This window comes from Trachemys scripta, chromosome 4 (genome assembly GCF_013100865.1).
Source record: "Trachemys scripta elegans isolate TJP31775 chromosome 4, CAS_Tse_1.0, whole genome shotgun sequence".
NCBI classification, from domain to species: domain Eukaryota; kingdom Metazoa; phylum Chordata; order Testudines; family Emydidae; genus Trachemys; species Trachemys scripta.
Window position 1 is genome coordinate 84,608,469 of NC_048301.1, and position 22,252 is coordinate 84,630,720.

At 40.6% G+C, this 22,252-nt stretch overlaps 1 protein-coding gene across 1 annotated transcript in view; it reads left to right on the top strand.

Annotated features, from left to right (window-relative positions):
• Positions 1 to 5,914: 5,914 nt before the first annotated feature.
• Positions 5,915 to 22,252, top strand: part of SLC6A5 (solute carrier family 6 member 5) — a 54,835-nt gene continuing 38,497 nt past the window's right edge. Inside the window, exons 1-7 of the mRNA XM_034769796.1 lie at positions 5,915 to 6,223; positions 7,486 to 8,013; positions 9,779 to 9,917; positions 12,411 to 12,542; positions 13,031 to 13,204; positions 18,181 to 18,322; positions 18,755 to 18,887. Of these exons, the coding sequence (XP_034625687.1) occupies positions 6,221 to 6,223; positions 7,486 to 8,013; positions 9,779 to 9,917; positions 12,411 to 12,542; positions 13,031 to 13,204; positions 18,181 to 18,322; positions 18,755 to 18,887 (1,251 nt within the window). The 5' untranslated portion in view covers positions 5,915 to 6,220. The remainder of the gene's footprint in view (positions 6,224 to 7,485; positions 8,014 to 9,778; positions 9,918 to 12,410; positions 12,543 to 13,030; positions 13,205 to 18,180; positions 18,323 to 18,754; positions 18,888 to 22,252) is intronic.

Consider the following 22,252-nt stretch of genomic DNA (forward strand, 5'->3'; position numbering starts at 1 on the left):
AGAAATCTCTTCCAGATGCTTCCACCTGATCCCCCATCACTCGAATTTCATTATTTCTTGTGGCTTCCCCTGAAGGAGTTAAATTTCACTGGCACTGGGTCTTTTTACAGTAAGGACTCCTGAATTTGCCAGTTCTCTGAATGTGCAAGTACCTGCCACTGAGTTACTCAGGTTAAAGTAAATGAAGACCGGTAATCCAAAAAGTGTCCAGTCTGATTAGTAAAAAGCATGATAAGCATGAGGCATTTCACAGAAGAAAAAGCACACGTAATTAATGCTTTAACGATTTACCAGACTCTTCATTATCAGAGTGTAATTATCTGGACTGAGAGTAGTAAAATATCACAGAGCCTGTTAAGAAGAGGCTTCCACTTTAAAGGGGCCCAGACTTTTTGTGGACAATCACGCTGTTCAGATAACTTGGGATTCATGTAGGTCTGGATCTTGAGAGGAGAGGAGCAGTGGGACTGGACTATGAAGGACAGGATGTGCTGAGCAACTTGCTGGATCTAACCCATAAACAGATTTTTAAATCTTGCTGAATCCAGAAATGTATAAATCTATAGTCTTGCTATTAGAATTGTCAGTGGGAGATGGAAGATAATTAACACATTGCTGCATGTCTTCTATTTTTGGGTTTAAATACAAGTTCTCGCCTGTATTCATTCTCTTTTATATAAAAATTAGCCTGTATGTTCACTTGCGTTTTCTCCAAATGTGGAATTTCTCCAAATGTGGAATAACAAAATGTTGGCCCAAGGCCCAGAATGGGCAGAATTTTTTTTTCAGACCAATGACACGTTTAAGGTCTGACATCTTGCAACCTTGCAGAGCTAGATGTAGGAACTTTTTAAAATTGGAGAGAGGAATGTCCCAGGTTTGCTGCTGATACTCATTTAAGTTGACCCACATAACTCACTCAAGTAATGTGAATAATATAGCCACCAGTAAGACCTCACACTACTACCTATCCCCATGTATCTATGCCTGTGTATGTGTATACATGTTTACTCTAATGAAGCAAATGTACATATGCACATGTAATCTTGTGCCTTGCACTATGTGGAAGTGAACATTCTTATAAATCTAAAAATTAAATTTAAAAAATACTTCTTTAAGTCATCCCTACAAAACTCCCCTTAAATGCAATATGAAGATTGAGCAATCAAGCACCTACAAGATAACAAATTCTAAAGTGTAGTGTTAACCTAGTCAGGTTGTACATCTTTCATATATCGTTACATACATTTAATAACAAATTATATTAGCTCTAATTTTAACGAAGGAAATGGTAAAATATGCACATGATTCTAACTTAAAAACCTTTCACTGTCAGAATTTACTGTGAAGTATCAGGGGGTAGCCGTGTTACAAAAACAACAAGGAGTCTGGTGGCACCTTAAAGACTAACAGATTTATTTGGGCATAAGCTTTCATGAGTAAAAAACCTCACTTCTTCGGATGCATCCGAAGAATTTACTGTGGTGTTTGAAATGATTTCTCATCCCAAACATTGCATTGAAGACAACTTTTGGCCTTTAGTTGAAAAGTAGAAAAAAGAGAAAACAATGTAAATGGATGTAGATTCATTAACTCAGGCTGCTTTCTCTGAACCTGCTGAATAGCTCTGTTCTGCAGAGGTGCCAAAAAAGAGTAGAGGAGAAAAAAAAAGAAACCCATTTGATTTTCTTCAGACTTCAACTGGTTTTCTTTTTCAATGAGAACTATAAAACAAAGCCAAGTTTTAAGTTTGTAACAGTCAATCTTGTGTTTTATGTGGGTTGCAAAAATGTCAGCTGCCAGTTGTATGAAAAGTGGGTAAATGGTGATAGGGAATTGTGTATCTGGTGTGGTGTGTTTTCCTGCTCATCTACCACACAACAAGCCCAATCAATTTTGCCCAAGCTTTCCAGGCACCCATCCACCCCCTCAAACAACACCACAACCTTTAAGCTAAGATCAATAATGGAAAAGTTCAGCCAGAATCAGGAAGTTAGGGGAAGTGAGACAGGGATGTTTGGCTTGGAAACCGGAACTCACTTTATTTTAAATATCTGTATGTTTTTAGATGTGTTTGAGTAGTGGTGGATATATTTAGATGTAGGTACATATATTTTAAAATGAAATATCAGCTTTCTTCTTGTACAGATGGGGCCTGCCAGTATCCATATAAACTCACACTTATATCTGTTCTCAAGGGGGGGAGGGGAGGTTATCTAGTGGTGTTTTTAATTAATATATGTATATAATTGTCATATACACATTTACACATATTCAAAATCTTTCCTCTTTGCTTTTCTCCCTCCTTCTAGACAAACTATCCCAAGGAAGTGGACTCTGTGTGTGTGTGTGAAAGAGAGAGAGAGAACCTCCTCATGCGGTTTCATTATCTGAAAGCGTAAGCTTACATTTCCAAAGGATCCCTGTTTTTTGTATTTATTTGCTTATCTACGAGGAAGGAGCAGAGGGAAGCGAAGCGATCGAGGACAAGATCAATTACTATTTTTCATCTTTGACAAAGTAATTAAGACTGTAGTGACTTGTTAATTCAATCTGAATGTCTGCTGCAGTGATGGATGCGGATTTACAGGCAGTTCTGCTTCAGTGTAGGGAAGCGATTATCACTCCAAACAGGCGGCCGGAACGGGGAATAGCTCCAGGAGGACGTGTTTTCTTTTTTTTTAAAACTGCGGGTACTGACTGACACAGCGAGCGAGTGAGGGGCAAGTACACACAGGTCTATGCACACGGCGAGCTATGCACCACATGCCGATCTGTGCAGCAGCCGCATACACACAAGCCCCCAGAGAGCAGAGGGAGTTTTAAGCACCCAGACGACCACAGGGAAACGGATCCATTCACCCCTTATATGGCCAGGGAGTTCATAACTCAGCGCGTAGGGCAGAAATTGGTTGACATGCGGGGTTTCCCAGCCCCGCTCTCCTGTCTCTAGGCCCATGGTGTTCAGCAGGATGGCGCAGGGGCGGGGCTACCTTACTCCTTTGGCGTGTGTTTGTTTGATGGATTCGGTGCAATGCTTAAGAGGGGGAGGAAATACACTCTGCGCTTAAAACTTTAAACTGCCCAACTTGAACCGCATTATTCTGAGTCATGGGTGCGCCAGTCCCTAAATCTCCCCGCTCAGCCTCCGTGTCAGGCTGCGGTCCTTCTCGGGGGGACTCTGTACAGTAAGGAGGAATCGCTGCATGTCCGATCTGGTGTTATAACGGCTCTCACCAGCCTGTACAGAGGAAACCTGGAGGGGTACCCCAAGGAAACGGTCCATACAGTTACCCTTCCTGCTCCCAGTCCCCCACCCCCGAAAAAAGCCGAGGATATTGTTAAAGCGTAACTGATGAAGAGGGGAATTGCGCATGGACGTGGGTGAGGGGAGCTTTAGTACTCACGAGTTCTAGCTATTTTGAACCCAAACGAGAATAGTACGTAAATGCTGATGCTTGGTGCCCACTCTTGTGAAGATGACCCGGTAGTCACGCACTCGCCCAGCTCAGCAACATTTGTAAAATTCTGCACTAGAGACTTTCTACCCAACCTTAACTCTTCCTATCCCAGAAACTAGTAGGAAATTCACGTTCATGGTGGGTTGTGGAAGTTGGCATAGAAGAAAAAACAGGCACATGACACAAACTCAACTAAACGGCATAGACATATGCCCCGGCTCTACTAGCTGGTCTATATTATAGGTAGCGTTTTGCATTCATTGGGTTTACTGAAAGCCGCAGCATAGAAATTAGAGTGCGCCTTTTAGCTTAAACTAAAGACAACTTCGAGTCAGCCTTTTGGATCTGTGTTCAGGGAAAGAAAATTCCAATTAATTAGGATTCTGAGCGCGTTTTATTTTTACGGGCTCTAATTGGGTTTGCTAGGAAAGTCAGTAATTGATATTTCGAGGAAAAGTTGTATGAACAACTCAAAGCTGTATTTCTTTTCGGGTGTTCCCCCCCTTATTTTTCGTTTTGTAACTATCACCCAGGTAAACTATTAATTACTTAATTCTATTAGAACCTTCCTGACTGAGGAAATTCTTTGTTCTATAATGTCTCCAAAATACCTTTTTTCCCCCTAACAACTTTCTAAATCGACCTAGTTTTCTTCCCGCGTCTTGTTTTCGTGTAACTGAGAAAGAAAGGGACAGTTTCCCGTCCGAGAAGTCAAACGTTTAGTTAGCACCTCACAGCTGATGAAATAGAAAAGATTAAGAATATTTCAGAAATTGGAATTGACCATTCAAATCCTGTCCTTTTAAAAAGCAAAACAAATCAACCCTGTTTCTGGAAATCCATGGGTATGTGCAAAAGGCACTCAATTCTTTCTAACCAAAAATACTCCTTGGATCGCTGGCTTGTCGCTTTTAATTTAGTCTTTGAATGTAAAGGTATTACTATAATCGGAGGGGGGACAACGACCATCATCAGTTCCCTGCCTCTGAACAGGCTGTTCTGCAGTATATGCTGGTAAAGAAATACTGAAAGCTGCTGATGTACTGCTAAAAGAAAATAAAAGTAGATTCTACCCACACTTCCCACTATTTTCGAATAAACGTAACTGGGAGGATGTTAAATACAAATATTTAAAAATTAAGTATGTCTTTTGAGTTTCAATATGTTTTAAACAACAGCAGAAGGAAGATTAAGCTCTGCTTTAAAATTCTGAGTGTTTAATTTGAAAGTTTGGGAATGTGATAAAAATTTCCAAGAAAAATGATATTTGCTGTTCTTAGTTGCTAGCCCCAACCTCCCTCACCTTGTGGTGCTTTTTATATATTAGTCCTGCAGATGAATTTCTGCCTATGGCTGCAGTGAGAAGGTGTAATTCAAAGACCCGTGTTGAGTTATGATTGTGATGGGCAGTCCTTGCAGCTACATGTATAGTGCTGGGCTGCTGCCTGAGTCTCCTGGGCAGAGCTGGCTGCAGGGGAGCAGAGCTCTTAAATCACCTGACTAGGACCTACGACTAATTATGGCACAAGGCAGTAGGTAGTTTGGAAATAATGTGTGTTAAGGATTAGTTTTTCTATTGAAATCCGGGCTAGTCTTCTATAAGAGAAGAGATGTAGCAGTAGATTTTTTTTAAATTATTTTAATTTAAAGTTATATTTGTTCCCGATTAATAACAGGCATACACTGCGGATTGACTACACTTGGATATAACATAATGTGTGGAGGGGTTGGGAAGAAACAGAGGGCATATACTTTTAAACGGAAAGACAGAGAGAGTGTTGTTTAAGGCACATCGAGATTTGTCAAAAGTAGATGTTATGATTACTTACTTTCAAAGCAATGACACGTTGTGCTCAAATGCAGTAAGCAGCCTCCCATAGCACCCACTTACAAGTGATTATTAAATGCATCGATGGATTCCTTCACTGGAAAATCAATTCTATCGCCAACTTAATATCTTGATTTCTAAAGAGTTTTCGTCTTGCTTGTAAGGGACAACATCTAAAACTGCACTGAACGTTGCATTCCCTCCCCCGCCCAACTGCAGTGAAGAGGGTATTGATGGAAAGAAATATTTCTTTACTGAGATGATTAACTTTGTGGGGTGATTCCGCTTCGATTTGTTTAGGTAGGGCTTCCCCCCCGGGAGCTGCAGGAGTAATAAACGTAATAAAATGTTATTGTCTAATGGTGTAAAGTTAGGTGGAGGAAGAAGCCAATCTAAATATTATGTGGTTAACAAGGTTTTAGCGTTGGAATCATTGTGAGATGCAGAGATCCAGGGACAAGGAATATCGAATGTTGAATCAAAAACAATAACGAGAGAGAGAGAGAGAAATGAAAGGCTTCTCCTGTTGACTCTTCTGCTATGGGTGCAATACGACGTGTTTCTCACATGTTCCTCCTAATTACCAGCAAGAAAGTTCTGCTCTCGCCAGTGCTCTTGCTGGGTTTGGTTTAGTAGTCAGTCCCATATGAATCACACTGAACACGCAATCCCACTCCTATCTGAGTGACAGCTAGCCGGCGCTCTGGCTTCTTCTTGTCCCTTTAAAATCTGAATCCAAGGGTAATGATTTATCAAACTCTTATTATCAAGAAAATGTCAAACGAAGGGCACCTTGCTCTGCACTGACGCAAACCCAATCTTTCCCAAGGAGCTATAGAAAGCTTTGCTCTTGGCTGAGCAAAATTCAGTCTATCAATCGCCTGTACTGCTGTTTTTACCTCCACCCCTTCAATCTGTTACTATTTAAGACATGGTAAGTGCTTGTTTTTCCGTTTTTGAGATGTGGTTAAGTTGAGGGGAGAGTTTTTCTTTAGAATTTACTTTGGCTATACTCTATGTAGTTTCTATTTGTTAATTTCACGTATTACTTCACGTAGAGAGTAACAGTCATGCAAAAGTATCAGAAGGGTAGCCGTGTTAGTCTGGATCTGTAAAAAGTGACAAAAGAGTCCCGCGGCTCCTTATAGACTAACAGACGTATTCTAGGTTGTGGGTGAAGGGGCTGGTTTCAAATGGGAACTGTCCAGGGTGCTGAAAGGCTACTTTCCACTATGGAAAAAACCTTTCTCAACCTGTAATATAGCCAACATAAGAGAAGAAAGAGAACGTATTCAGAAACGTATGTACTTTAGACCTCAGTAAAATCGCTATCGAGTTCTATGCAGTGTCTCTGCTGACACTGTGTGGGTTTGGAGATTGTTAAAGATAAGAAGCATATATGCAAAGAAAACTGTATCGGGCAATTTTCTTCTTTGAAATGTGACAGTGTAAAACAAAGAGGGGCACACATTTTTAACAAGAAATTGTTAAATGGTGAGATTTAGCAGCTTTTTTGTTTGTAACTAGCAATATTTAACCAATCAGGCTATCTGCTATTTTCGAAAATTTAAGATCTTTAAGACGAGCATGATTTCGAAAGCTTATTTTAAAATAATAATCCAGCATTTGTTATGGTATAGAATATCCCTTCATCGTGTTGTCTTTTTTCAATATTTAGAACGAATCTAGTATCTTCATTGGGAATATCGGGAATGCTAACCAATATTATACCAACTATTCCGTTTGGTTCCAGCATCTCTAGCTGCCTACAGGGCAGCTTGTTTATTGCCTATAAAAAAAGCCAGTGTGCATTGTTGAATGACAGAAAGGAAATGGGGCGTAAAATTAAAGAAGCTTTCTGCAACGGTGATAGGGGAAGGGAGCATTCTACAGTCGTGATGTGAAATCCAACAAGGTTTGGAGGCGCAGAGCTGTAGAAACATTGTATAGAATTATAGGTTTGCAGTCTCTATTATTTTTGTCTCCCGGTTATCTTCTCAGAATATTAGCGTTTAATGTGATCAGGCTACCGAAGAGATCCGTGTAGACTGAAATTACTGCAAAATCTCCCTAACCACGGTTAGCAGCAAAATTGCATCGCAGTTTTATGCACAGTGCTTATTTGTGAAATATCAAAAAACAAAATCTTAACGCTTTTCTTTTTTTGGTGTAAAGTATGTTATGTTGTCATTTTAGGATTACACCAGTCAAAAGGATATGAACAAGCAGGTTGTCAACAGCCCCGAAACAGTTGCCCTTGGACAAATTGAAGGTGCGGGAGTTATAGGAACCAGCCCTGAAAATGAACAGCAGAACCTACCTTCAAAAGCCCCGTCCCAGTTGGCCAAGGTCTCCAGATCTCTCTCCAGCGACAACAAAATGTCTCTATCTGAAGAAGCCAAACCGAACGATTTTGAGAGGACCAAAATTGGGATCTGCAAGCTCAGCAGCACCCCAGTCCAAGCCAACTCCACCACCCGAAAGGATTCTGTAGAAACCTTTCCGCTAAAAAACATCCCCAGTGCAGGAAACCAAGGGCAAGCCAATCTTCTTCACTGCAAAATCCCCTCTTTGCAAAGCACAGACGGTGAAGCTAATCAAAGTCTTGGTAAGAGCACACTGGAGCAAAACAATGCCAACAGCGGTTGGGTGACCATGAGCCAGAGCACCGTGGTTTTGGGCACAGATGGGAACACTTCTGTTCTGCCTGGCAGTGTTAACGGGGTAAGTTATTTCTCTGTCGCTTTCCCCTCCTCTAAGTGAACCGGGTGGATCACACCTGTTTTGACACCATTGAGCAAAGCTCGTTAAAGTACATATGTATTTGGATTCCAAGTTCTAAATGCCTAACACAAAAAAGGTGATTTGGGCACAGTCCAAGGGGGTAATTACTGATAATCTCTCCCTCTCAAAAGGACCCCCTTATAGAAAGAAAACGGTGTGACTGAAAGTATGCAACGGGAGTTTCTTTGCTGCTGATTAATAATCATTTGTTAGCAATAGGAAAATGAATGATCAATAGTTCAAAGGCGCGTATTGAGCGGTGCCTGCCCCTGAAGCTCAGCTGCAATGGGGTGGTTCTCTTAAAATGGGCGACGAAAACGATCCGAATTTGCCCGGAACGAAATAACGAAGCTCAGAATACTTGTGGTTGAATTCAGTTGCACATGGTCTTCTTCACGCTGGGAAGAAAAGTTTGTTTACCTAGTTTTTTTCAGGTCAACTCTCCCTTTCTGGGCTCAAATACCAAGAGATTGCCCTGCCGTTCACTGGCCCCGTTTATAAAAGCTTTGCATTGCGCTAATACCTCTGCGGGTGTTATTACCTGTAACGCATTGGAGGCTGTAACCAAAAACAAGAACAAAATCAGCCAGCCATTCCGCAAACCCTACCAAACCCTGTCCCTGACCAGCCACCGGGCTGGGGTTGGTGATCAATCACTCCCTCTCAGACAGCTCAATCGTTATTTAGGGTCACTGAGCGGCTCCTAGGCATTGCTGAACGATGTGAAAATGTGGCTAACGCGCACCTCACACTCTCCCCTAGCAGGGGCTTCTCCCAGTGGAATATAATCCGGGAGACAGCCTTACTCCGGGGTTCAGAGCTCCTTAGTATTACCAATGCGATGGGAACGGCGCTGCGCTTTCTCTTCCACATGGACTGGGGACATTCGTATTTAAGGGAAAGAGGCGACTCGGGATCATTCAGCAAAGATCTTTGCTGGGGTGGGGTGGAGCGGGAGAGAGCGAGCCGGCCTAGCTTTATACCAGATGTTTCCATGCTGCCAAACTGTGGTGGAGTTCTACTGACTCTACTGGTGCGCAGGATCTGACTCGTGAGGACCAATCAGTTCTGGCTCACTGGGGGACCGTTCTCCTCAGAGCAGCACGACCCGCAGAAGGGCAAAGCAGCTCAGGTACACGCCAAATATAGGTAACCTGGGTTAGATTTTTTTCCAGAAAGAATCGCAACAGAAATCAGTTCTCTGCCCATCGGTCAGGAGCTGGAATAAAAATTCAAGGCCCTAGAATTTAAGTATCAGAAACACCAGGAGAAAATTCACGGCTGTTCATGGAACTCACATGGAAGGAGTAAGAAGCACTGGGCCGAATAGTTCTCGCTGTCACTAACCCCTCCCCAATTTGAAACAATGCCCAAATTGAGGTCCTCTGTTGCTTCCACTGAAGTCAATGACAAAAATTCTCAACAGGAGCCAGATCCAGAGCAAGGTGATTGTATCCAATGACACCGAGAGCGCCCAGAATTATTGGTGTAGATTGCATGGGGAGGTGGGAGGGTGAAGACGAGGAGTCTGCTTGTTATACATAGTAATATCTCTTTGTATTGGATATTTTCTCTCTCTCCTCTCCCCGCAGCAGCTGGTCTGTAATAATGTCTTCTTGCTGGGCCAGGTAATTGCAGAACTGAGATTTTTGTTTGATCTGAAAACAGCCACGTTGACAATGTGTTTTTCCCCTCCACCCTTCAGGATGACGATAAAGGGGATGAAAATAAAGCCCGAGGGAACTGGTCTAGCAAGATGGACTTCATCCTCTCCATGGTGGGTTATGCAGTGGGGCTGGGCAATGTCTGGAGGTTCCCGTACCTGGCCTTTAAGAATGGGGGAGGTATGGCTTTTCCTGTCTTTATACACCCTGCTGCTCTTCAAGCGATACTGAGCCAGCAAATAACTTGTCGGGGCGGGGAAGGGGAAGGGGAGTGGGGCGAGAGGAAAGTGCCTGGGAAAAGACCTCCCCCGACACCTGCTCTTCAAAACATAGCAACGAATATCCTGTGTCAATCAAAGATTTAGGGCTAGACCAAACCATCGTTTTTTAAAAGCTAAAATTCACATTGACATCAATGGTCCTTAGAAAATAGCATGTTCTTAGCTTTTTTAAAAGGAGATGCTTTCCTACTTAATACTGGCCAGAGAGAGAGAGAGAGAAAATGAACAAACACATTGATAAAATTTGAGCACCGGATTTCACTTGACTAAGAACATTCCAGCCAAAGTATAAATTTAAAATAAATGTGTGAATTTAAATTCAAACGCATAGAAGCGGTTCTAATCCAAATACTTGACTTTGGAAAGCGAAGGTAAAATAGGAGAACCCAAAGTAAGTATGAAATAAGAGGAAATCTCTGCAAAATCTGAATCAAAATCAACTCTCAATAATATTTTAGGTTGAACTGCGCATTTATTTTAAATCCCACTTCACTACCTGAGAAATAGTAATTTTTAAAAAGTTTGAATAATGTTCAGCAAAGTAAAATACAAATAAAATAAATCTGATGCAAAAGCAGTGTGCAATTGTGTTGCTTAACCCGTTTTATTATAGAAAACGCAATTTGACTTGAAAACATCTAATTAGATTTAAATAGTCTTTTCTGTTGAGTCCAACAAAGTCTTACAGACAATTAGAGTGTTTGTTTTTCTTTAAAAAAAAAAAGTTGCGGTAATCAAGCAACTCTTACCACTGTCATATGGTAAAATATAGTGGACACGCCTGTAATTGTTTAAAATACCAGATAGACTACAAATCCTTCAGTTTGTGAGAAGTGGATCATTCACATATTTCTGCCAAAGAATGACTTACTGAACTCCGATATACAAGAGGTTTTACAGAGAAAATCCTTTATTAATTTTATTAAAGGAAATATATAGGACTTTCACTGTAAATCCTTTATATATCAGAGTTCAGTAAGTGATTCTTTGGCAGAAATAAGTGTATATAAAATTTAAGATGGGTTTTATTCCGCACCCCCCCTTTTAAAAATATCACATTTCCGCACACATTGTAGCTTCCTGTAAATATGAGAAATCAATGATTGTACTGAATTTGGTATCTTCTCACTGGATGAAAACATGTTTATCTTATGACACTCAGAACCTAGGTCCTCATTTTTTTCCTGTTGCACTCAAGCCGATACACATTCCTTGCAAAATGCTGTATGTATATTCTCTGCATATATCGAAGTGTGTATTAGGTAATTACACACAGCCATGAATCTTCCGCTTTAAGAGCAATTTTCCTGCAGTAATAAGACTAAACTTTTTGAAAGAGATCCCTAATAGTTTAAATCCTTGATTTGGAAATAAACTCTAGAAATGCAACGAATATATATTTAAACAAACTTTTATCCTCATCAACGTGGTAGCCAAGATTAATTAAGTGACTTTTCCAAAGAAGCATATTTATTGCCTCGAAATCTGACTCACTGCCCTGGCAGTAGTTAATAACTGTCTATAGAGGTTCTGTTGGGGAGTCTTCCCAAGCTTTTCTAGGGTTTACTGGCGTTAACCAATTTCCTGTTGAATACAATTGTGTTATAGAAGGATTAAAAGAAAAAAAATACAGACAACATTGGAGAGGGACAGTGATTGGCACTCTCATTGTTAACCCTTCTGGGCGAGCACCCCAGCTCAGCTGTTACAGAAGAGCATGCTTGCTCATCTCAGCCTCGATTTAGACCCCTTATGTTGTTCTAATACACCAGAATCTCGGTATAATGGGTGTAAAGTTGCCTTATTCCCCACATTGATCACTCCAGCTGGTTACACCAATGACTCTTGCCCTCACGCTCACCGGAGACGGGTCCCCTTCAAACACAGACAAGGAAGCAAGACACAGTTGCAGTTGATGATGAGGGGAATTGACGCTAATTAATTAAATGGGGGTTACCACCTGCAGCGAGACTGGTATTCATTTTCAGACAAAATAAGAAAGCATGGAATGTGGCAAAGTACAGAAATAAATTCATAATACTCCCGGAGAATGAATAAGGAGCGATTCATATAATTAGAACAGGACTTTTCTCAAGACACAGTACTAGCCCTTCTTAACGAGTTAGTCAAACGCATGGCGGTGAGCAGTATGTTTAAGATGAATTTACTGAAACAAAGTGCCCTACAGTGTCCCTTCTAAACAGATTAGAATACTCGGTGTTCTCACTGCAACAGCCCCTTTTCATCCGCTAATACTCTAGTGGAGTAGGTTCTTTTAAGGCTTCCTAAATACCACGAATCTTTGTTAACTTGAATGCTGCTTGATGCTGAGAATTACGCAGCTTGAGCATTTCCCCACTGCAGTTCAGATCTTTCTTCTCTTTTCCCCAAGGTGCATTTCTTATCCCCTACTTGATGATGCTGGCTCTAGCTGGAATACCCATTTTCTTCCTGGAAGTTTCACTGGGGCAGTTTGCTAGTCAGGGACCTGTGTCTGTCTGGAAAGCTATCCCGGCCTTACAAGGTGAGCCTGAGTCTTCCCTTTCACATGTAAGAGAACGTCTGTAGAGAAGTGTGAGTTGCCTGAAGCTTTAACAGACATTTGTAAAACATTTTATTTGGCATGGCATTGTCACTTGAACCATGCATTGCAGTCTTCATTTGACCTTGGAATGTTATTACAAAAGGGAATGTTAATTTAACTTGTCCTCTTTTCTTAGGAAATCCAAGTAATATTTTGTGTTAGATTTCACAATTATATCATTATTTTATATAACAGATTTAAAAAATATACATATACTGATCTGTATTCAATAAGTGACTTGCATAGCCAATGCTGGGGTGTTGTTGCTGGGCCTTCTGGGAAACGGTTTTTGTATGTGCAACAGCTGAAAAATGTCTTTCTGCTTATGATATGGTCAGGTTTGGATATTTTACAATCCATTGATAGTATATGTTTGTAATCAGGAATATGTGTGATCGTACTAGCCTTTTGTCTCCTTTCTTTTTCAGGCTGTGGCATTGCTATGCTGATCATCTCTGTTCTAATAGCCATATACTATAATATTATTATGTGCTACACACTTTTCTACCTTTTTGCATCCTTTGTACGTGTATTACCCTGGGCTTCCTGCACCAATCCTTGGAATACACCAGACTGCAAAGATAAAAACAAACTTTTATTAGGTAAGTTGTGACACGCTTTTTAAAAATTTTATTTTAAAGGACGTTCCTTACAAGTTGGGTTGGAGGAGATATTGTACCTATGACGCTTTATTAGGAACTAACACTGCAGTCCTTATTTCGACAACAATCCCACTGATGTCAGATCCTGAATGTCATTGGCAGTATCATTTGATGCAGTTGGTTTAAAGTGATATGTATAATCATGCACTCTTCTCTCAGATCCGTTGGTTGAATTTTGTTTGTTTGTTTTATTTTGGAAAAAAATCAATAATAAAGAAGGCCCAAAATGACCTTTTAGCCAAAATGGATTTTTGTCAATTTTTTTCAGTTCTCCCATGAAAAATTGGAAGCTGAAAACTGAAATATTATTGGTGAGGTTTGGTTTTCAGTAAAAGTTTTTGGCTTTTTATGAAAACTTACAATTTTTACCAGAAGCCAAAGAATTTTACTGAAAACAGGTTTAGAAAACAGAAACAAACAAAATCTAAAAACTGAAAATTAGTGGGGGGAAAAAGTTTTTATACTTCCCACAAAAATAAATGGCGTTTTTTTATCAGCTCTTTTTAACAGTAATATGGTACTTGCAAGTTCCTTTTAGGTTCCTTCCATCTGTGCTTCCAATATCAGATGAATTTTAGTGCATTAGGACTGGAAGTGCTATGCCAGTCACCTGCTTGTGCCGTGGAGCATTTCAATGAATCATTTATGCATCCGAAGAAGTGGGCTGTAGTCCACGAAAGCTTATGCTCTAATAAATTTGTTAGTCTCTAAGGTGCCACAAGTACTCCTGTTCTTCTTTTTGCGGATACAGACTAACACGGCTGTTACTCTGAAACCTGTCATTTATGATTGGGTATTCTTTATTAAGTGCTGTTTATAAAATCTCTTTAACAACCAATAATTTTTAAAACATGTTTTGGGAGGGTGGGGGGTAGAAGACAAATGTAGTTTGTGTACTGTGATTCAGTACTGACCAGCTCAGTTGAGCTAATTTCACCCACAAAGTAATCCCACTGCTTTAATTTCTAACTCACCAGGAATAAATCTTACCCCAAATGTCCGATCATTGCACAAGTTTCCCTCCTGATCTGTTGGAGCAAAGCAGGCCAGAGTCACATGTTTCATTTTATGACTATGGCAACTGTACAATCCACCAAAACTCTGCTGTAGCAGATTTAAGGCCCTGTCCAAATTTCATGTAAGTAAATGGAAAGACTCCCATTGACTTCAATGGGCTTCAGTTCTGGCTTTTATAAAGTTGATACATTCAGTATTCATTGAAGTATTTATATTGATTCATCTTTTTAATCAAACTTACTTTTTTTTAACTATATTTGCATCTCTATTGTGTTTGAGTCCCGAAAATATTCCAGCAAAGGAGTGTGCTAGCAAGAATGGTCACTTGCTCATTACTCAATAGTGGATTTTAAGTGGCTGTTTAAGGAAAGCCAGTTTCCAATTTGTAACTGTACTGTTCAGCCTGAGCACCTGATTCCAAGAGTTTCATTTGGTCAGAGAAAGGAAATCTACTAAGTGGCATGTGTATCCAATCTAAACTGCTTGCATTGCAGATCTTGAGAACTCATAATGCACTGTGCTCACACAAGCTACGGATCCAGAATTATTTACAGAAATTATTTAATACCTAATTTCAAATAACTAATAAATTCAAAAAATCTGTGACCTGTTAGTGAATGATGCACAAACTGGACTGGGAGAAAAATTAATGGAATACATTACAATTTATGATTTATTTGCTCAGCTTTACAGGACACACATGGCAACATAATAAGAAACAAGGGCATTGCTTCTGAGGTTTAAACCCCCATGTTGTAGGGATATAGGGCTCCTAGGCACTATGGTAATACAAATAATTTATAATAACTAAAACAACAAGTTAGGGAAATTTTAATAATTACTGATCATGCACTGGAGGCTTGAACTCTTAGGATTTGATCCTATACTGTTGATGTCAATAGAAAAGGGCCCTTAGGGACCAATTTCAAATGGGAGCATAGGGACAAATTCAGCCCTGATACAATCCCAATTTTTTCGATGGAGTTGAGTGATGACGCTAGGGTTGCATTTGATCCATAGTACAATCTGACTCATACTTCTAATATTCTGAAGTCTGTCTTTCACATCTGCCTGGGACCTCCAGATAAGCAGCCCCCCTTGTCTTTTCAGGTATCTAGCGAAGACAGCTGTTGAACTGTGTGCTAATTCTGTAAAGCCAATGAATGATTTTCATATATTTGCTTGAAAATTTGTAAACATTGGCCTCTTTTAAAGGTGAAAATGTAAAGCATTAAACTCCCTTAAAATATTTAATCTCTTCGATGTCAAAGAAGCCTGAGAGAGTAAAATCTGAATTCAGTGCTATGGCTCCATTCAGCAAAGTACTTGAGCTATGGGCTCATCCTTAAGTATGAACTGCCCCATGGAAGACAGTGTGACTCCTCAGGTGCTTAAAGTTAAGCATGGTTCTAGACAGGCTGTTGAATATAAGGGCTTTGTCTTATAAAGATGTAGCACAGGGATGATCAGATCTCATTTTAAGGATCCTTTATTTCTACCTGTAAAGTTGGGGAGTGACAACTGCAGGTTTTCCTATTGGTTTAATGTTTCTCTGACATGTTTATCCTTCAGCTTGCTCAGCAACTGAAAGGTTTTGCCTATCTTCAAAAATTAGCATAAAGTCTTGAAAGGCAGAGATTGGTTTCAGCTTTCTTCTACAGAAAAACAAGCACAGTTACCACTGGACTCACTTAAATTGCTCTCGTCTTTCCTGATTTCAAAAAAGTATGGTTTTAATTACTAATGTTTGTCCGTGTAAATGTAATTTCATGTTAACATCTTCCAAGGTAGTGTAATCCTTATTTCTGTTATACATGCAGTTTTGATCAATAGCACTGCATGAGAAGACTTATTTGTACATGGTGGCAGGGGCTTATACTTGAAAGTACAATTGTGCCCTCTGCTGATTTTAAGAGGATAGTGCAAGGAAACTGAAAGCTTTACAGAACTAAGCTATCAAACGTTAATGCTGTGCAGAGTTGCTGCAGTGCAGCAAAAGTGACCTTAGGTGTCACCCTATGAAACCTCCTATGAGCTGGTTGCAGTTAGACGTGTAGATTAATAGTTTCTGTTTGTAGCACAGATTTCAAAGCCTCTTACTGTTTGTGATCATTGTGCTATGGCTCTCTAAGGCTTAGTCTCATTGGAAATGGGGCGAGATGATTCTAATACGTCCGTATAATATATTCTGTGTGCGTGTCAGCAAGGTGTATGTGTACAGGCACACATGGTTTTAGATTGGATTGGAAGGTTTTCTTTAAATAGATATATTAATTATTATAGTGTGTCCTGTATATTTGTGCACTTTGCATGCACAGATAGAATTATTAATTATTATAGTGTCTATTTAAGGAAAACCTTCCAATCTAAAACTGTGTGTACCAGTACATATACCCCTTGCTCTCGCTCAGGCATGCACACTCACAGGGAATATATTTTACAGAAGTATTAGAATTGTCTCTTCTCATTTCCAATGAGAATAAGGCTTAGAGGGCCATAGAACTATGATCACAAACAAGTAAGGAACTTTGAAATAACTGTGCTAGAAACAGAAAATATCAAATTATGCATTTAACTGCAATGAGCTCATTGTAGGTTTCATAGGGTGACATCTAAGGTCACTTTTTTGCTGGTCTTCATATCTGCCTGCAGGTAGAGCTCAGGGGAATCATGGACGTGGTGATATCATTAGAGTCAGGGGGGAAAGGAGATGACAGCTCAACACATCCTTCTTTGCTGGTTGCTTTGCAGTGTGACAATATCCATTTCAGAGAAGTCTGGGCTTTCCTCTTATCAGAGAGCTGAGCTTGGCTGTGTCAGGCAATACAAATGGGAAATGATGCCCTGCTGGCAGTGCTTAAACACCTATGAAATATTTTTGTATTTCATGTTTCTTTTGTATGGTCTCAAATAATTATTAAAATTGCCAATAATGATATCTTCAGGAAGGAGTTACACTAAACAGAATCATTCTAACTGAACATAGAGGTTTAGAATTATGTAAATTCTGAGTTAGGAAGTTTTTGAGCTTTAGAAGATATGGATAAATATTGAGAGAGAGAGAGACTATGCTAGCTGTCTGTTGGCAATTCAGCTTAGAAAATTTATACTTCCTACTCAAATGAAATACTCTTGAATTAACAGACTTGTTTGTTTTAAATTTGTTGGTGATCTTTGGGAACTTTGGCAAAGACCATCATTTCTGTAATCACAGAGGGTTTCTGTTCAGACTAAAGTAGCCCCAGATCACATATGGATCCAGATCCGATTTGAAGACCCTTAAAGTCTGGGGATTTTCAGATCTGGAATTTATTTGCATGTTGTAAGGATAAGTATTGACATAACACTTATATCTGAATCCAAACTCTCCCAGAATAGATCTTAGGGTTTGGTTTGAACCAATATGTGGCTAAGATTCAACCATATTATCTTATTTAACATTTACAGTGGTGTGTTTTGGAATACAATTGTTTTTCATAGGTATAATTTTTGTTGGATCTCTGTCTCTGTATTTACATCTGTTTAGTGGATGGGACTCCTGGGTTCTGTTCTCAGTATTGCCACAGATTAACATTGTCCTTGGGTGAGTGAACTGGGGGTCAATTCTGCATTATTTGCTCACCCATATCTTCCATTGACTCAAGTCCCTAAACTTCTCTGTGCCTTAGATTACCCATTGGTGGAAAAAAAGGATAACAATGCCAACTATCTCAGATGGGTATTGAGACTTAATAAAAATTATATTTATAAAATGAATTGAGATCCTTGGTTGCAAGGTACTATAGAAACGTAACATATCACCATTAAATAGATCTACAGTATAAGTGTATTTCAGAGTTGTGCCCATCAGTCCCTAAAATGTTTAGTCGAGTATTTTATTTGTACCTTTTTCTTAACAGATTCATGCATCATTGATGACCACCCAAATATACAGATCAAGAACTCTACTTTCTGTATGAGTGCCTATCCAAACTTGACTATGGTTAACTTCACCAGCCAAGGAAACAAGACTTTTGTCAGTGGAAGTGAAGAGTACTTCAAGTAAGACCCATATTTGATTAGGAAATGTCAGGTTACTTTTCTGCTATTGAAATGTGGGGATTAAATTGCGTGGGTCACTTATGACTGGTTCCAGAAAACTGGAACTAGAGCATGTGAGAACTGACCTTCAGGCACGAAGGATAAAGGAGCTAAGTTTCAAGAGAAAAAGGACCATCTTTTTTTGTTTTGTTTGTACAGTACCTAGCACAATTCAGTCCAGGTCCATGACTGTCTCTCTTAGGCACTGCAACAATGCACATAAATAATAAATAACAATTATTAATAAAAGGTATAATAATACATGGTGAAATTCACTGAAGCCTTTGGGGTAGCGCAGAGAAACTTCTCAGCACTATAAGCGACGTCTAATGTAGATCCTTACACTGGGATAATGCAGCTTGCAATCATTGTCACTAACTTTTTGACTCTCAGGTACTTTGTATTGAAGATTTCTGCAGGGATTGAATATCCTGGTGAAATCAGGTGGCCCTTGGCACTTGCTCTCTTTCTGGCTTGGGCGATTGTGTACGCATCCTTGGCTAAAGGAATCAAGACATCGGGAAAAGTGAGAATATTTCTTTACCACAGTAAACCAGTAACAGTACACTATGTTGCTTAGCACTTATAGTTTAAGACAGTGAATCAGTTGGAAGTTGCTAAAAGCAAAAGTTTTTATGGGACCTGACTGGAAGTTGAACTTACTACGTACCATCAGCAGGGCCAGTGGAAAATGGCAGGAAGAGAGGCTGGTTGTTACTTTATGGAACATTTTGAGAGGGGATGATCCCATGTTATGGGAAGTTCATGGAGTGATCTCATTTTGAATCCAGGCCTATTTTCCTTGTACACTCAAGGTTGGAGCTGGGCAAAATATTTTGACGAAAACCTTCTTTGCGCAAAAATGCAGATTTGGTGACAGCGAAACATTTTGAAAATTTGTTTTGATTTCACTGAATTGTTTTGTTCAAAAATTATGAAAAAATTGAAATATTTCATTTTGCTATTTAAAACATAAAACATTTTGATTTTTGATTCAAAATGATTTTTCATTTCAAAATCTCTTTTAACTTTAAGAAAATTTAAAAATTATTAATTCTTAAAAACAAAATAAAACATTTTGTTTGAGCAGAAACTATTTTCTTTCTTTTTGATTTGCCAACAATTTTGAAAAGTGCCATTTTTGGTTCAACCCAAAATGGTTTTTTTGGAATTGCCAATGAACCAAAACAGCTGTTATTTGCCCAGCTCTACACAAGACTTCTGTTCACTTCAGGGGGAATTCTAGGTGCAAGATTGCATCCGAGATGGTTAACTTAACTCAGTGGTTCTCAAACTGTGGGTCAGGACTCCAGAGTGGGTTACAAACCTGTTTTAATGGGGTTGCCAGGGCTGGTGTTAGACTTGCTGGGGTCCAGACCGAAACCCAAGCCCAAGCACGACTGTCCGAGGCAGAAGCCAAAGTGCAAGCCCCAACACCTGGGGACAAAGCTCAAGGGCTTCAGCCCTGGGTGGTGGGGCTCAGGTTATAGGCCCCCACACCTGGGGCTGAAGCCCTTGGGTTTGGCCTGCCCTCCCCCCCCGCCCGGGGCGGCTGGGCTCAGGCGGGCTCACGCTTCGGTCCTCCATCCTGGGGTTGTGTAGTAATTGTTGTCAGAAGGGGGTCGTGGTGCAATGAATTTTGAGAACCCCTGATAACTAAATTTCAGTGAAATGTTCTATTAGCATTTGCTCCTACATTCCCGATTGACTAGAAAGCCAGTGGAAATTGGCAGATATTTTTGGTGGGATGTTCACTCCCAGATCTGCAGAGGCTTTAACAGTGATCCACTTCTTTTTAATGTATTTGGCAATTATGTTTCCAGGAGACTTGGACAACCTTTCATATTTCTGTTCAGTGTTCATAATGAAAGCTCCATTAACAGTTACAGTGACACTTATGCAATTATGGGAAATGTCTATGCAGTGACAATCATTTCTGCAGTCTTGAAAATTAAGCAACTTCACTTCATAAACTGGGGGAGTCAAGTTCAAATCTGAGTCCAGATACCCCTTGTTTCTCAGGAAACAGTCATTACAATGTAGCTGTGGAATTTCAGACACGACAACTCTTGCAAATTGAGTACAAGAGGTACAATTTCTAACTAAAATTAAGCCCCATTCATGTCTACCAGGAGAACTTTCTGTCAGGATTTTTTTTTTCAGCCACTGCACAAATGTCTTTCCAATCAAACAGGAGTTACCCCATCCTAAACAAAGAAATGTAGTTTCTCCACTGGGCAGTTAATTCCACAGTACTTTGAAAGAAAATGATAATTAATTTACATATCAGATATACAAAGCTATCAAGCTAACAAGAGACAGCTGGCTACACCCCAGCAGGGAAGAGAAACTTCATCTGAGAAAGACAGAAGCAGAGTAGGGCCAACCCTCAAATAAGCATCAACTGGAATAAAAGCTTGACATGTAGAGTTCTAAAAGTGAGGCTTAATTTTACTTAGAAATTCTATCAGCCGCCCCAGGTGCAGCCAGGGCTCCAGCTGATAGCCCTGGGTGGCTGCTCCCCCGCCAGCCTGGGAAGTGGGAGAGGGATCCCCACTTCAGCACCCTCAGGCCTGGGGCAGGGGAAGAACTCTAAGGAGCAGAGGTGAGGCTGGAGGCTGCAGGGGAGGGGCTGAAATGAAGAGGATGAGGGATGTTGGGGTGGAGGGGAATGTACTGATGATGGGTTCTGAGCAAATGGGGTGAGTGCTGGAAGGATGAGCTGAGGGTGGTAGGGGTTGATGCAGTAGGGGAGATGAACTGAGTGGTGGTGATGGGGACTATTGGGCTGAACTGAGAGGGGTTGGGTGGGAAGAAAACTGATAGGAGATTGGGAGACAGGATTAATTGCTAGATAGGAGATGGGCAGATGTGGGGGTCAGAGTTCCTGCAGCAGAGGCCTACAATCACCAGTACATGTAGGGGAGTGGGCAACGTTAACTGTCACATGCACACTCCATGGGGGAGTTCAAAAATCAAGAGACTGACCTAAAAAATACAATATAATCTTTTTTTAAGATGTCCTGATTTTAAGGCCAATCTCATGATTTTGGGGAGTCTGACTCATGATTTTTGATCTCTTGAAGTTGGCAATGCTGGAATTTCCAGGGGTGGGAGCAGATCTTCTCACTCCAGGCGTGATGGGAAAAGTTGCTTTGTGAAGGGTGTGGGCAAGGGTGTGGGAAAGAAGATCCAGAAATGAATAAACTGAGACTTGCATATAGTAGTGAAACTGTTTTTTTTTTAATGAACCTAGAGTTCATGAAAAACTCTGGCTTGTCAGCATTGGAGATTGAAATTCTCCATGTAGCCACAGAACAGGTTCAGTCTGGACAGAAGTAATAAAGCTCCAGGGCCCTACCAATCTGCCACAAGCCTGTCCTGTAGGGTTCACCTCCTGTAGGAAAAGAGGGTCATTCAGTCTCCAACCCACTTGAGTTCTTGACAACCCATCACAGTAAGGAAGCCCACTCCACACAAGACCAGAAGGAGTTAAGGCAGCTAGATAGACCAATTAACTGCACCTGGAGGAGGTGGACAATTGGACAAGACTCAGCTGAACAGGAACAGGTGGGGCTGGATAAAGCCCAGGAGCTGACAGCAGAAAGGAGCTGCAAGGGAAGTAGTTTGCAGTCACTCCCTGGGAGAAGGGAGATGTGTTTGAGGCTATAGAGGCAAGTAGCCTACAGTTGTGCAGCTGGCAAACCCAGAGAGGGGGGAGAGCCAGAAAGGTGGGAAAAGCACCAAGGTATAATATAGTGCAGACCCTGGCTGCTGATCAAAGGGCCCCAGAACTGGTGCCCAGAATTGAGGGTGGGTCTGCGTTCTCCTGCCAGCCACTGAGGAAGTGGCACAGACCAGGCAGTGGAGAGTGGACTGCCTGGGACAGTT